Source organism: Camelus ferus, chromosome 17, assembly GCF_009834535.1.
Source record: "Camelus ferus isolate YT-003-E chromosome 17, BCGSAC_Cfer_1.0, whole genome shotgun sequence".
Lineage (NCBI taxonomy): Eukaryota > Metazoa > Chordata > Mammalia > Artiodactyla > Camelidae > Camelus > Camelus ferus.
The window spans coordinates 37,648,337-37,664,983 of record NC_045712.1 but is presented as its reverse complement, the minus strand read 5'-3'; the positions used below and the strand labels follow the sequence as shown (position 1 = coordinate 37,664,983).

Here is a 16,647-nt window from a genome sequence, read left to right as displayed (position 1 = left end):
GTGCAGTGGGACCAAGAAACAGAGACTCAGCTAGATCCTGCCAGAGCAGAAGACAGGGGTAGGAGGCGACCTAGCTGGCTGTCCCTGAGGCGTGCGATGCCACCTGACGTGCCTGGGAGCAGCCCTGTGTGGATTTCTGGGTCGGGGTCATTTGGTCTTTCCCTCATAAACACCATCTCTTTTCATTCAGAAGGCCATTGTTTGGTAAGGGATGGTGATGAAAAGCCATTCTGACCCCGGTCCATTCCTCTCCCTTTCACCCTGTCCCAATAGCCCCACGAGGGCAGGAGCCACCTCCGTGCAGGTGTGGTCACGGCGCCAGTCTCACTCCTCCCAAAACACAGTCTGACTCGAGTCAAGGGAAGTATCACCATTGATCCCTTGCACGTGCCCCAGTGTGCCTCACACACATCACCTTTGTCCTTACAGCCCTTCTCAGATGGGCCTCATCACCCCCTCTTCTAGATAGGGAAACTCAGCTTTGGCCACAAAGCTAACGTTGCTGCAAGGACTCGAACCCAGTCAAATGGCTCCAAAGTGGATTGTCTTTCCCTTGGTTCCCTCTCTCTCTCACTCTGTTCCTGGTGCAAGGAGTGTCAGCCTGAGGAGACCTCAGGGAGGTACACGGCAGGTGATTCTTCCTTCACAGACTGTTTTCTATCAGGGATGTCAGGTGGGCCCCTGAGGCTCAGCCTTCTTGGATTTCGTCATTGCTAAATCACTGGGTGCAGGAGTCCTGGCAAGGCTGGCTTGGTTATTATTTTGTGCAGTCACTGAGTTGTGGGTGGCAGGTCTCCCAGGATGATGTCTGCATCCTCACCTGTGTTCTGAGGGAGTTCACCTTCTCTGTTGGGCCCTGGGTTTGGCTGTGAATGTGCAAAATATTTTTAATGCTAAAAACCAGGTATTGTTGAATGTAAAACTGCAGTGTGGAGGGATGATTCTAGTTGAGATCCTGGATGTATAAATTTGGTCTGTTGGCAGCTGGATTGTGCTTTCTAGATCTCAGGGGGATATAAAAGTTGACACCTTAATATAGATCTCTGTGAAGTGTGGCTGAATTGCAGTTGCTCTTGGAGCTTTAACTGACTTACCCGACTTTTCATTTTAAAAACAAGGATGCATTCACCTAGGTATTGGCTTATTTGGAAAGCAGGGCAGAGGAAGGCACAGGAATGAAAAGGGATTTTGGAACAGTCAACAGCCCTCGTTGACTTCTCTGGTGGTCTCGCTGAGAAGTCCTCCCAAGATGGTGCTTGGGGGTAGGGATCCCCACCCCACAGACAGAGGGCTCCCCCTTGGGGTACAGGCTGGACTGGGCCTAAATATTTGGGTGCTCTGGGCCTGATTCCAACAGATGATGTTTAAACATGTATTTGTTCAACAACTCTTTCATGGGCGGGTGTAAAATGATATTGTAGCAAGGAAAACTGTATGCCTCTCTAACTTCAAAATTGGGAATTTATTACATGAATTTATTACAGGAGGTTTTCCAACCCTGACAGCTACTTGGAGGCATATTAAATGATTTAAAATTTAGACTGTCAAGTCATTCATTCCCTGGCAGTAGCATTAGGCATGCCTACAGCTTCCCCTCAAGACGTTCTGGTCTCCCCTCTGGTTGGTCTCAGGGTTGGCAGAAGGGCCGGTGGCTGTGTCGTGCTGGGTTCCCATGTGCACTGCACCATGTGCTCGAGAGAGATGGGGTCCCAGCAGCTGGAGAAGGGAAACTGAAGTTAATTTACTCATGTTTCCACTTTTCCCAAGGACGTTTTATCGCTTTTTATGGAATATTCTCCAGGGAGTTGCTTGGCTCATCCCCCTTAATCTCCCTGTCTGTGGTTACGGACTCAAACTAAAAAGATCAAAACCCTTAGAGCAGGATTTCTCCCCTGGCATTATGGACATTTGGAGCTGGATAGTTTTTTGTTCTAGGGGCTGTCTCGTACATTTGTAGGGTTTTAACAGCATCCCTGGCCTCTACCCACCAGACAATTTTAGCAGTTCCCTCCCCTGTGTCCCCCTCACCTCCACAGTTGTCATAAACAAAAATGTCTCCATTCGTTTCCAGGGGAGCAAATGTTTCCCAGTTGAAAAATTCCTGCTTTAGGAAAAGGAAAGAAGGGATCCTAACATCTTTGTGGGTACTGAAACCCCAGAAAACCTTTGTCTGCAGGGCTAGGTTTTGAATAAGTCCTTCCCAAAACATGAAAAGGGAGTCTCCATTTCTAGACAGTTGACTACAGTTTAAGGTTTTAAGCAGTTTACTTTCAGAAAAATGTCTTTGATGATTTTTCCTGAGATGAGGCCTTAGAAGACTAGAAATAGCTGTTTGGATTTTTTAGTTTTGAGGATTTGTTTTCTTTTCTTTTTTTTTTTAAATCAGCAAATCAAGGGAGGTTCCAGAAAGGCTTTATCACTTTTTTAGGAAATGAATTTCTGAGCAGGGTCTCTCCCCGACTATGTTTACAGTTTTTATGAGACTGGACTCCTGTTCTGGCGTTTCTTCACAGACTGGGCAGTACTGAGGGTCGTGGCTGGGCTATGTGTGCAGCAGATGGGAACAAATGGGTAGGGGCGAAATTCCTGTCCTCAGGACGCTCCCAGCCTCCTCTCAGCAGAGACTCCAACACCCAGCAGGAGGGGACAGTGCAAGTGAGGTGAACACGTGTTAAAACAAATTTGCCAGGATTGTAATGACGGTCCTGGAGCCGTGGTTTTCAATCTGTACTCTTTCAGCAGCACTTTTTCTTCAAATGACTTGACCAAAACCACAGTATAAATAAAACAGGCCAGACCCAAGTTTGAAGGCAGAGTGAAAGCAGGGGGCCTGTACCCCCGACCCATCACCTCGGCTTGGAACAGACGCTTCCAAAGACACTGCACTTTGCATCACACGTCTGACTGAAAGTAGGCTAATGCTTGGCTGGATAACAATCTCCCCTCACCCCCACCCCCGACTGGCTCTGTCATCTTTTTTCTGTTTTAGATAAAAGTGATCTTCAAAACCACAAACCTAAGTGAAGATTATCATGCTATTCTATTGCTGTGTAATTTTTACTCTCAATCTGTGGAAGCCAATTCAGAGGCTGAGAAAATATACATGTATATACATATATATTCATTAGGAATGTTTTGATATTTTTGTTATGAAAAACTTAAATATACAGAAAAATAGAGAAAAGAGCCCAACCCTTAGATTTAACAGCTGTCATTCTTTTGTCATCTTTGCTGCACCTATTTCTCTAAACCTTGGATGGAGAAGAATTCTGAAAAATACATGCATGTTAACAAGATCTGGGAATATTTCCACTACATTGCCCCTACCTCCACCCCATTCCCTGTTCCAGTTCATCTTGTGGACCAGGGTAATTTGAATTTAGTTTCTGAAACCTTGGATTTTGTTAGCAGTGGGAATTCTTAAGTTGCTTGTCAGGAAAGTGAGTTCCATGGCAGCCTTGTAGAGGGATAGCTGGTGAGTAAAAGATGATGGGATGAGGATGAATGTGGAGGTTTGGGGGAGCAAGCCCGCCCACAGCGCGCTGGTCTGATTCTTGTGCTGGTGAAGTTGCTTTACATGTGACGCCCCTGTGGACTTGAGATCCCTGGGGCCTTGGGAACTGGTGGAGGCTGTGTGTACGCGTGGCTCGGGCGGCCTGATGGGAAAGCTATGGTGTGGGCAAAGCTGGACTGGCTGGTTAATCACTCCCTGCCTTGCAGGGGTGAGTGGAGCCAGTGATCAGAGTTGAGTTATTTGCTTTCTAATAGTTATTCCTCTGCTATTATTACCAAACAAAAGGACCCATACAAAAGGACCCAAGAATCTTACATAAGAAATATTGCCCATTGCAGGCAGCAAGAGTTTACCTGACACCTTGCTCAGTTCCTGCCACACTCACCTTCCTGTCCTGGGCTTTGAACTCTCCCCTCATGTACTCATTTCATCTGAAGAAAGACTGAGTTGTTGGCACTTTTTTTTTTGATGGAAGTATAGTTGATTTACAATGTTGTGTTAGTTTCTGGCGTACAGCTTAATGATTCAGTTATACATACGTATATATTCTTTTTCATTATAGGTTATTACAAATTACTGAATATTGTTCTCTGTGCTATACAGTAGGTCCTTGTTGTTTAATAAGAGTTGTTAACACTTTTGATAGAAGTATGCCTTCCATCAGTAGTCCACAAATGGAACCATTCACAATGTCACCTGGCCTGCATCCATTTCTCCTTAGCTCTTTTTTGAAGAAGAACACTAGAAAAGAAACTGTGTGACAGTGTAGAGGTTTTTATGCTTACTTGACTTCATCAACTGCAAACCTCACCGGCTAATCAATTTAATTAATTAAATTTATTGGTTCGTGAATTAATAACCTGATTTTAAAGAGTCTATAGCAAATGTGCTTTTGAGACAGCAAATAAATTTTGGGAACATTCGATTAAGGCTTGGAAATACAAGCCAGGTGATTTCTCACTAAGTTTAATATTTGATAATGTTTTTAATAGGGCTTTCTAAGTAGACCACAGCCTGATTCACATAATGAGATAAATGGAATATAATGAGTCTAAAAAAGAGCTACGAGGCCTCAGTTATATATAGAAACACAGATTTGTTTTCAAATGAGGATCATACTGAATCAGGCAAATATTTCTCTTAAATTTTGTCATTGCTTCCAAAATGAACTACACTTATGAATTAGCTTCATGGCTCCCCAAATATGTTTATGCTGACAGAATGGTAATACCGAATTTTGTACAGCATAATTCACCTGTTACTTGCCTGAATGTGGGGGTAGGGTGGTGCAGAAAACTCAAGTCAAGTTTCTCAACATTAAACATGCCCTAGAAAAGGTAAAGGTGCCATCACAATAAAATCTCTCTGCCCAGAATTGCTTCTTCCCTTACTTTATGAATTGGTAAAAATATTATAGGTTGGTAAATATTTCTGTAGCATGATTGCTTTTCAAAATGGAATTGCAAGGCTGAGGCATACATTGGGAGAGGGAATGTTTACAATGGCCTGTACATGATTTTTCTCCCTCTTTGGCAGGAAATAACCACATGTTTACCAGATTACTACAAATGGACTCAATATCTCTTTATTAAACTCTATGAAGCTGGACTGGCCTATCAGAAGGAGGTAAGTTAAAGTTAGCTATATTTTAAAAGTTCCGTAAATCTTCTCCATCTTCTTAGAACACATCATTTGTTAAGTAAGAAATAAAATAAGCCCTGTTTAGACAGTAGCTGTGAAAAGGAACCCAACCTCAAGTTCATGAAATCAATCTCAGCAGACCCAGAAAGTAACTACTGTCTGGCTTAGTTTGTTGCCTTCAGGGAAGGGCCTGGGCTTCTTCCACCCTTGAATTCCCAGGGTGCTGGCTGTGGCAGGGGCTCAGTAGCAGTACCTAACCCATATATGGTGGGAGACTAGAGAAAGCATCATCGCACAGCCTAGAACTACACTGTCCAGTAAGATGATAGCCATTAGCCACATGTGGTTGTTGAAATTTAAATTTAAACCTTTAATGAAAAAGAATATGAAAGTGAATATATGTATATATATGCATGACTGGGACATCATGCTGTACACCAGAAATTGACACATTGTAACTGACTGTACTTTAATTGAAAAAACTTAAAATGAAAAAAAAATTTTAATTGAAAAACGAAATTTAAATTGAAAGTAATTAAGATCAAATCACACTAAAATTTGTGTCCTCAGTCACACCAGCCACATTCAGGGGCTGGTAGCTGGTGTTGGACAGCAGACATAGAACATTCGCATCATTAATAGAACATGTTTCTCCGTAAGAAAAGCACTAGGCAGCACTGATCTAGAAAATTCAGAAGTAACAAGTAGAAAACCCATTGTACCTTTATGCATGAGGCATTCTCCTTTGATCAGAGGAATTCAACAACATTGAATTATATTTACTTTCCCGTGAGTCACATCACACTGCTTAGTCTTATAAAGAACAGTACTTATATAGTCATGTTTTAAGTTTAAAGATTTTTAGAGTCTGTATGGAGACACACATAGAAGGCTCAGTTTGGAATAGAAGAATAACACAAAATTTATTAAACTTTCTTAAACCATAAATAATAATATAAAAAATAATATAGCTAACAAAAATCAGGAGGTGAAATTGGAGAAGAGAAGTGGAAACTAGTGTGAGATGATCCCTATACCTTTCATAACAAGGAGTAATAGAAGACTTTTTTTTTTAAGTTGAAAGGTAACTATTAAAGCTAAAGATAACAAAGATAACAGAAACTAGAAGAGGGGTCAAGTGGGAGGAAGGCTGTATGACCATGATGACTATCTCATATTACATGTCAGACAGTCAGCAGAACTGTCTGAAGCTAGTATGCCAAACTTGAAGTCCTGACATTTTATTACTTAAAGTTATAGTGATAAGTACCAGAAGAACTAATGAACAGACCCTGCTAATAGTGGAGGAGTGTTATAATAATAATTTCAAATAATTACGAATATCCTCCTTTGATACTACACCAAAACTCAACAAGTGGTTGGTTCTTAAAGGTCAGTTGCAATGTTGAATCTAAACATCAATGAACTGTTTGTACTCTGTTATATTAAAATGCGTTGGTCTATTTTACACTCTGAATGGATTTTTTTACCCACACATTATTATTATAATGAAAATAGTTTTGACCTGAAGACTCCTTGCAGGGATCTCAGGGATCCCAGAGGTTTATGAGCCACACTGTGAGAACTACTGTACAAAGTATGCAATCACTACCCGACTCTCATCTTTAAGTTAGGGATATTAAAATGTTAGTTGCTTAAAGTATGATGTTGTCAAGCTTGTTTGTTTTAAAGAAAGTATTGAGCTCCCATTAGCATTTGGGATAAAGTGACAAAGAGAACTTTGTGGAACTGAGTCATACTAATGTTCAACTGCTGTAGACCCTCCTGGTCACTTTAATTTCTTAACACACTGTCACTGTTCCTCTGCCCAGAGCCCTGTTAGGCAAGGAATGGTGAGAGACAGGAGTACTTGTCAACATTCCTGACTGCAACAGACCTTTGTATTATTGTTTTGGGGGGAAGTAATTAGGCTTATTTATTCACTTATTTATTTTAATGAAGGTACTGGGGATTGAACCCAGGACCTCGGACACCACTGAGCTATACCTTCCCCATCAGACCTTTTGTATTGTTAAAGCATAATTTTCAAACGTGACTCCCATACAAATACAAAATGAGCATATGTCAGAGATTTCAGCTCATTAATTAGTGAGAGAACCAGTTATATGTTAAGACTGGTTCAAATGAGACTTCAAGGAAGGGTGGTTTATAGAGTCAAAGGCATGCTGAAATGAATTAGCTAATAGAATCAAAACTGCTTAATGTCCTACAAAGCAATAAACCTAACTTTTGGGACAGTCTTTTCTGTGGGACAGAATGAACAGTTCTTTAAAGCAGGTAAGAAGTTGTACACAGTATCAGTTACATTAGCCAGTGTCACAGCTCCTCAGTTGCATGATTACTATTTATTTTATATGCAGGGGATATGAAAATGATGACTAATGCAATAGTATAAATATTTCTCCCATGGAGCCCTTATGTGGGCTGAGTGGTATTCCTTTACAGAACACTTGAGGTTTGGTATCTATGTATTGTATAGTTAAGCTGACTTTTGGAATATAGTGAACATTTACTTGCAGGATGCTCTCTGCTTTGCTGTGGCTTTTTCATGTCTTACAACTTTGATTTTTGTTCGTCCTTCTTGCTATCACTTGGGATACCTAATGTAGCTCAGATATCTTACTGCCTCTGCCTGGACTCATGGGTGATTCCAGTGTGGAAACCCCTTCTGGATACAGTTCTGATCCACCTGGAGCAAGGGAGGCTCCTTTGGGATGGGGTCTGTCAGGCTGCTAGGTTGACACCGAATATGCTGATTGGAGTGGGAATCTCATGATTCTCCCACCAATTCTGTTCCTCCCCTTTTGCTCCTGGTTTGTTCACACTGCTTCAGTTCTAAGCACACCAAACCCAAATAGGAAGCTTAACCTCATCACTATTGGATTGGATCCAAAGCCAATCCACTCAGCATCTTTTCTAAAGATGGAAAGGTTTTCAGGGAACCCCCATTGCCGAGCACAGCCATCCTGCTGGCTCCAGATGCCTCTCTTCTCCCAAGTTGTGTCCAAATCAGTGTGATGCTCCCCCTCCCTCCACTGCCCCCCATACTCATGCTTCTGGGGAATTTGGTCCAGTTTTCCCTCTGACTGCTTCTCTCCTGAGATCAGCCTATATTTGTCTCCTATTGCTGCTGCTGTCACAATTTACCACAAACTGGGTCACTTAAAACAACACAAATTTATTGTCTTACAGTTCTGAAGGTCAGAAGTCCATGAAATGAGTCTCCCCGGGATAAAAATCAGATGTTGGCAGAGCTGCCTTCTTTCTGGAGGCGCTAGGGGAGAATCTATTTCCTTGCCTTTTACAGCTGCTGGAGGCTGCCTCCATTCCTTGACCTCTGACCCAACTCCATCTTTAAAGCCAGAGCATAGCACCTTGAACTCTGTTGGACCTGTGCTTACATCCTCACATCTCCTCTTCTTTGCCTGCCTCTTCCTCTTCTAAGAGCTTTCGCCATTACTTTGGGCCCATCTGGTTAATCCAGGTTAATCTCCCCATCTCGAAATCCTTCACTTAATCATATCTTCAAAAAACCTTTTACCCTGTAGGCAGCATATTCACTGGTCTCAGGTGACATGGGCATCCAGGTGACAGGACGTGGACGTCTTTGGGGTGCAGTTGTTCTGCATACCCCAAGCCTGTCCTCCCACTTCATAGGGTTGTTACAAGGATTAAACAGGCGAATGTTTGTGGAGAGCCTAGGATGGTGCCTGGCACAGAGTATGTGCTCAATAAATGCCCACCTTAATGAGCCTGCAGTTACCTGGAGTCGTTACTGTATTTAAAGTGGAAAAATAAAAAGTAGAAAATCCTTAAGTTTCCTGGCTAATTCCAAAGCAAGCCCATCCATGGAAAGGTATTATGGAAGAACAATGTAGATTATTTCATGGGTTTTCGTTTAGAAAGATAGTGTTTTTATTGCTAGTTGTAGACTTAAATGTTTTTGATGTATTAACTTTTTAAAGTCACTATTAAATGATAAGATCTTATGGGAAAAAAATCTTAGAATGCAAACATGCACTCTTGGTACATTATTTGAAGATCAGTGTTAGCTCTAATTCAAGGTGTTTTTTCCAGGTAGATTTCCTTTATTGGATAGCCGTTTTCAAATTGGCTTTAAAACATGAAATATATTGATAAGAGTTAGCATTCTATTTCTGGGGTTTATTTCAAAATATAAACTTTGAAATTAACATTCGAAAGTTAATTTGCTTTAGAAAGACTGCATAGTGCATACCCCATAAAGCATATTTAGCCAAAACTAACTCATATATTAGTACTTTTTCTCTAATAGCCTTGTCATAACTTATTTTTTTAAATAGAAGGTAGCCTTAATTCTTAAATTCAGATCTGCTATAATCTGTATAAATGGACATTTAGGAAAAGTATTTTAGCAGAGCATTATGAGACAGAAGTGGGGTGTTTAAAGCTTTTATTCTTAACAAGTACTGTCCATCAAAATGTTCATTTCCATTGCAAAAGGGATCCTTTCTTGCTCTCACAAACAAAAGTATTCTCAGCCAAAAATAAGAATATACAGACCTCTACTTGGGAGAACATTAATTTCACCTCTTGGGTTTAAAAAGAATTGTTCTGTGGATGTAGCTCGTAGAGAAAAGAGTGCTGCCGTGCTCTATGTGGACGTCCTAGGGAACTGTAGAGAACCTCCTAATCTGTGAGTTTGTCTTCGGCTGTCTCCATGACTTCAGTGGCAGCTGGGGATTTACCTGCCTAAGCTCGGTTTGCTGTGTGGCCTCGTCTTAAAGAAACATGGTGCAGAAATAGGCGGCCTCTCCCAGTCTGCCCACCTCGTAGCCTTGGAAGGTGGTGGCAAGTAATAAATAAACAATAGCTTTGGGGACTTTCCACCCTCCCACGTTCTGGACTCAGTCCAAATTCAGGCCCACTCTGGATGGAATGGAGCAAGATCGATTCCAAGAATTAGATCCTTTAATAAGATCTACGTGGCGCTCCTTAATTAAGTGTGCTTTTGTTACAAAAAAAGCTAATAGACCTTGAGAAAAATCAATACCCTAAATCATATGTTTTACCAGCCTTCTGGAATCTGAAGCTGCATGACAGAATACTAAGAAAAATTCTTCCATCATGTAAAAGCAGAGCTTGAGGAGAAAGAGGTGAGGATAATGATGGAGAGCAGCCAAAAGCCTGAAGTGCGATGTGTTGGCTCGGAGACAAAAGCATACTAATGCAGGATGTGCTCTGGAAGGGACTGGCACCCTTTGTAAAGGGTTAGGCCCAGGGAGGCAGGGGAAGGAGGAGCCGAGGTAGGAGGCGGATGAGATGAGAAAGGATGAGGTTTGGAACGGAGGCCCACTGGGGCAGCAGGCTGCTGTGTTGCAGAAGGAGAAATGATAAACTCAGTATCAGGATGCTATTGCCTGGAGAACCCCCAGTTGTCCCCACAGTCACCCACACCTCTGAGAGCCTAAAAGCCAAGGAGAGAGGGAGGAGGTGAAAATCACGGGGCACCCACTGTCGCCGTGCAAAACTCACCCTGTGAACATGCATGATTCATATTTAGAATCATGTTGTAGGGCATATTTCTAAAATGCTTGCTGAAAGCATCTCGCAAATCACTCAAACAAAAAAATATGAATCCTGGTGTTTAACCCTTGATCAACTGGAGAAGTTCTATTATTTGGAGCAGCTCATTCTGTGATGTTGCCAGGTCACTCGTGTGAGGGAAGCAGTGGGCAAAATTGAGTTCATTGTTTCTGCTGGTGTTTTAATGATGTCAGTGTTGACTTAAGGTGAATTTCAACATACAGATGTACGCTGTGTTTTACAACTAAGACTAGTTAACTCTAAGGAGCGTGGAGTTGGCTTTGGGAGGTGATAGCAGAATGAACAGGGAAGTGGCTGCAGTCAGCAAAGTTGTCCAGAAACTATATTCTATGTAGCAAGACTGTGCTTGCTGAAAAATTGGGACATCCATCAGAGTCTGTGTTCAAAGTGTGAAAATCCAGGAATAAGAGAAGACAGACCGTGGCTTGCATGCAGGGGAGCTGTGTATAAGAGAGGAGACAGAGAGGAGACCCAGAGGAGGGGATTTGGGAAGCAACTCCAGGGCTTCTAGAGGCTGCACGTGCTGTACTTGCTCCTTGGACCCCACAGGCCCTGCATTTTAACCACCCCTGTGTTTACCAAATGCCGGGAGGCTGAGTCTGGGCCCTGCGTCTCTGTGCTGGAGGTGGGTCTCTGTCCTGGGAAGAAGCACAAGTGGGGTCTCAATGATGCATCTTTGATTGGAGACTTTATTTCCTTTGGTGTTTTTCCCCTCTCCTCCCACGAGTTTTCACTAGGGGGAAATCACTTTTGTGTTTTGCTTTTATTTGTCTTTCGTTTGACACCAGGTTTTTATTATAACGTGTAAACCTCTTAGGAACACATCTCCCTCATTGCATTTTGTCACCTAGAGTCTGAGAGATGCCAGGCCGTGTGGGCAATGTTGATAAGAAAATAAAGTCCTATTTGTTTCTGCAATCTGCAGTGCTGAGTGTTTGTTTCTCCCGTGTCCTCTGAGGTTTGCAGGGAGAAGGAGGCAGAGGTGAAGGCGTATAGGGCTTTTTTTCTCCCTTTCTTTCACGTTTTATTTGAGCATAGATTTGGGGGGGGGGGAGTGCTTCTTGAAGAAGCTGTCCTTGCTACTAAACAATACTTGACCTTTTCTTTTTTTCTTTCATTTTAAGTGGTACCCCTCCCCCATCCCCTAATACAGGCAGTGATAATAGGAGAGTCAGTCACCCTTGGTTTATTAACCTCAAGTTTTTAGGTCTAAGGTAATTTGTCCTGTATTTTGTGTCTCTGTATTTATGGATTCAAGGATTTAGGGGGGCGCTAGAATGAGCGGGGGCGCTAGAATAAGCAAGGGCGAGGAGATCATTCAGTGCGTGTCTTTCCTGCTCCAACACTAGGCTTCATAGGCTTACGTTTTTCAGTGGATGTACTACTTTTTTGTTGTAAAATCACAACCCATAGATGGGTTAGCCTCTCCTCCACTCCTGCTTTTTATGTAATTTTTAGTTATGTCTCTGCATCAGTCAGGGTCCCAGCAGGAAGTAGAGGGCTTACCCAAGAGCAGTCACTGAAGAAAATGTAATGAAAAGACCGTTTCTGAGCAGTTTAGAGAAACCCACAAGGGATAGTCAGGCCACCTGGCAGTGGCACCAGAGGGAAACCTTTTCCACCCCAGGCGGCAGGGGCAACATCAGGGAGCCGATACTGGAACTAGGGGAGCTGTGGCTGAAGCTGTAAGAGAGCCCTTCCCAACGGGGGCCGTGCCCACCTGGGAAGAAGCCAGAGTGCCTCTCATTGGTTGAACCCAGCCAGAGGGCAAGGTCCTGGTTATCGCAGGCACAGGAGTCAGCTTCCTGGGGTACAGGATGGGTGGGAGGAAGGATTTGGAGAAGCAAATGGACAACATTAAGCCGTAATCATTCATTAGAATTGCTTAGCAAAATTTTTAAAAACCATGTGTATTTTGCTGCCCAAACACATCTGTGTATTCATTGCCTTCTTTGTACTGAGTTGTACCTAAACATTATAAAGGAGTGACTGTAGATGGCAGAGGTATTTATTTTAAGTGAGAATAGAAGTGAATTAGAATTCTATGGAGAGAAACTTCCTCATGATTGAGACTACAAGTTCTGTCAGCCAAATAAATCTATACAGATCTCAGAATATTATTACCTTTTGTGGGGCAGATGTTACTGGGAGAAGGCACAACAGAATTTTCTGGGGTGCTGGGAACGTTCTATGTCTTGATAAGAGTGATGGTAAAAATTGACTGAGCTGTATACTTAAGATTTAGCCACACTAATTTATGTATGTTGTACCTTAATTTAAACAGAAGTTTTAAAAAATTGCAAAAATGTTTACAGTTCCTAGAGACCTGAGTTCCTGCCCTGTCTCTGTCACTCACTGACTGTGTGACCTTAGGCAAGTTATTTAATCTCTCTGTTCCTTAATTTCCTCCTCTGCAATGCAGGGATAATAATATTCTTACCTCAAGAGATTGTTGTGAGGTTTAGATGAGCCAATGTTAGTAAAGCACTTAGCCCAGTGTCTAACATGTGGTAATCACTCAATAAGTGTTAGCTATTTATATAAAAGTAAATATATTTTCCCCCTAAAATAACCCAATACTGCTAAGTTCTAGGTATCATTTTTTTCTTCTTTTCCTCTGTATACTAAGATTTCCAACCTGCAGGTTCATCTTTTCATACAAGCAGATACCAAACCTGAGTTGGACACATGCTTACCGCCTTCCTTCCCAAGCCTGTTCTAATACCAGGAGAGCTCAGAGGCAGTTTACATTCTTTTTTTACAGCTTGCTAGTGGTTTCCTTGCCAAGTGATGCTCCAAGGAGATGCCCTCAAGTCTCAGAGCAGAGACACTGCATTTGCAGACCCTCTCACATGTAAGGAACCTCAGAGTGACCCTATTCAATCTGCTCACCAGCTTGCATCATTTTGTTTCATGAATTTTAACAGGCCTTGGTTAACTGGGACCCAGTGGATCAAACAGTGCTTGCCAATGAGCAGGTGGATGAACAAGGCTGTTCGTGGCGTTCTGGAGCCAAGGTGGAACAGAAGTACCTCAGACAGTGGTTTATTAAGACAACTGCTTATGCAAAGGTGAGTGTCAGCCTGGAGGCTCCCCAGTAATGCATACGTGTTGGGAGGCAACACCAAGGTCTTCTGGGTATTGGGGAACCTCACTGATGGAGGTGAACCCTAGGAAGGGCTGTTAGAGCTGTGCGTGTGCAGACAGCAAACAAGTGAACCTCACGGTTACTCACTGGGTCACTCACTGGAGGGTGATGGTTTTTAGGTCTTTCAGTTGGAAATCAAGAGTAGCACCTGGAGGTCACTGTAGGCCATTGTTTGTATCTGGTTGCATCACCTTTCAACAATCATTGTACTGCCATGGAGGCAAAAAACATTCATCTTTATCTGCGATTATATCAGCAATAAAGCTAGAAAGGAGAAAAGTATCTTCGTCTGTGTAGTTCTAGTAAGACCCCAGAAAGACAGAATGACATTTCAGAAGGTCCAGAGAAGACCATCTAAAAGGACTGATGGCAGTCTCCATGAACTAAGCCAGGAACCAAAGCTTTGGACTTTATCCCTTCTTGTGTCTCCGATTAACAGTGTAAACTGGTGCGAGTTCCTGCACCTCAGTTTCCTCATCAGTAAAAGGAGACAGTGGGACCAAGTGGTCTTTAAGGTGCCTTCCTGCTCTTTGTATTTTCAGGAATTCAAGGCAAAACCAACCATTGAAAGAGGGAGCTTTCTTATTAAATCACTAATAGCCTGGGCAAAATAACCTGTTCTGTGTATACTAGAACCACTCTGCAAAGTATTCTTTGAACTTACCAAGTTTCAGGACATGGAATTGAAGGATCACTCCCTAAAACTCCAGAGAAAAGTGATTAGAGCAAATCAGGAGCATTTCCCATGGCAATTTGGTAATCTCTGAATTAGCATAAGACTGGAAGTAAACAGGATCTGAAAAGTAAAAGCATCATGAAGGGCTACTGACGGTATGTCATGGTAGTTCTCCCCTGTGGTGGTCACCATAAGAAGGATAGTTGTATTCTTCCAAAGTAGCCCGGGGCTTGGTCCGTCAGAAATAGGGTAGTGGGCTGAAATGCACTTTGGGTCGGGTCCAATACTGTTCTTATATGCAAAGAAAGCACAAAGTTATAAATAACCTCGGATCACTACAAAACTCTGCTGAATTAGAACTGCAGAACACCAGCTCACAATACCAGTGCCATATGGCTGTATGACCTCTAGTTCCCTCACTCAAAAGACATGTCTTAAATGAGGCTGTTTTCGCATTATAATTTATTCACAATGTAGCAGAGAATAGCATATGGATTTAGAAAACTACTCATTTAGAACTTGTTAACATAGTGCTTTGCTCCTTTGAAGCACACTAGTAATACTGAGAGACTGAACGAGAAGAAAGCTGAGAACATTGCTTTCTCTAACATCGCAGGCAGTGGGAGCCCCTATCTCCTGAGAGCTGGGGTCCACCGCATTACCAGGAAGGATGTCAGGTCACTTCAAGGACCTGTCAGATGATTCTCTAATAGGCATTGGTGGAAAGGCCACCTAATTAGCTTTTGTTTTGACCTCTGCCTCTAATTGGAAATGTAATAACCTGAGTGGCATTATTCTTTAAACTGTCAGCTGGGAATTTTCAACTGTTCAGCAGAAGTGGTTAGTTACCATGGTGACTTGCCTGGTTCTTGCTGAACTCCAGTGCAGAATTATTGAAAAAGCTGTCTTTGGAGGTCAGCACTTGGTTTGCCCTGAAAATCAGGAGAACAGGGAGTGGCGTAGGAGTGGTAGAGGTGGGCAGATACCTATGTTCACTTCAGGTCCTTGGCTGAGGGCTGTACATGCACAAAGCAAGACTCCATAAGGCCTAATAGAAAATGTTTGCAATAGGATTGAGAGGAGAACAGAAATACCAGGGGGCTGCACAGTGCTCTGAGACCTCAGAGTTATGGCCCAGCCAGAAGTATGCAATTGGGACCCCAAAAAGGCTATATATTACAAGTGTGGATGAAACCCTCTGGCCAAGAACAAAATCAAAATGACTCACCTTAATAAAAAATAAAAGCAAGCCTTACAGTTTCAAGAAGAACTTTCAGGACAAAACTCAACACCTTTAAAGGGAAACAACATAATCCAGGCTCCTTCAAGTTGGTTTCATCTGTGATATCCAACATATAATAAAAAAATTACTAGACTTCCAAGAATCAGGAAATTGTGACCCATAATAAAGGGGGAGAAAGGGACGGAGGGCAGCCCAATAAAAATAGCTCCTGAGATAACCCAGCTTTTGGAATTAGGAGATAAAGCTAGAGGCATCTATATGTAAATGGTCTGGGACTTAAAGGGAAGGATGGTCATAATGAGTGAACAGATGGGGAACCTCTGAGAAGAAATGGAAACAATTTTTTTTAAAAACTGGAATCTAGAACAGAAAAGTACAAATCTGACATGGAAAATTTATTATTTGGGCTGCAGAGGGATGAATAAGGGTTAAGTGGGCCATAAAGCTATAGGGGAGCCCCTCCCTCCATATAGGGAACATAACGAGTGATACCTTGAAAACAGAAAGGTATATGACAAGTTTGAGAAGCTGAAATAATGACAGTATAGCTAAAACTGAGAGAGCCTAGAGGAGAGACTCAACATAGAGCTGGAGAGGCTGAAGAGAAGCTGAAGAGGTGGGTGGGGGTCAGATCAGGCAACACCTTTTAGGTCTTAAGAAATTTGTACTTTATCATGGGAGCCATGAGAAACCATTAAATGATCCTAAGGAAGGGAATAACATGGTCAGTTTTGTGTTTTTACAAATTCACTGTGGAAAGAGCAAGTGTGGATACAGAGAGACCAGTTAGAAGGCTATTGCAATGGTCCAGGCCTGCA

The 16,647-nt window shown here is 42.4% G+C and overlaps 1 protein-coding gene across 2 annotated transcripts in view; it reads left to right on the top strand.

The window, feature by feature from the left end:
* LARS2 (leucyl-tRNA synthetase 2, mitochondrial) overlaps positions 1 to 16,647 on the top strand; it is a 132,463-nt gene that overhangs the window by 42,143 nt on the left and 73,673 nt on the right. For both annotated transcript variants that reach the window (XM_006173915.3, XM_032459026.1), the window contains exons 6-7: positions 5,051 to 5,140; positions 13,690 to 13,833. In XM_006173915.3, the coding sequence (XP_006173977.2) occupies positions 5,051 to 5,140; positions 13,690 to 13,833 (234 nt within the window). The remainder of the gene's footprint in view (positions 1 to 5,050; positions 5,141 to 13,689; positions 13,834 to 16,647) is intronic.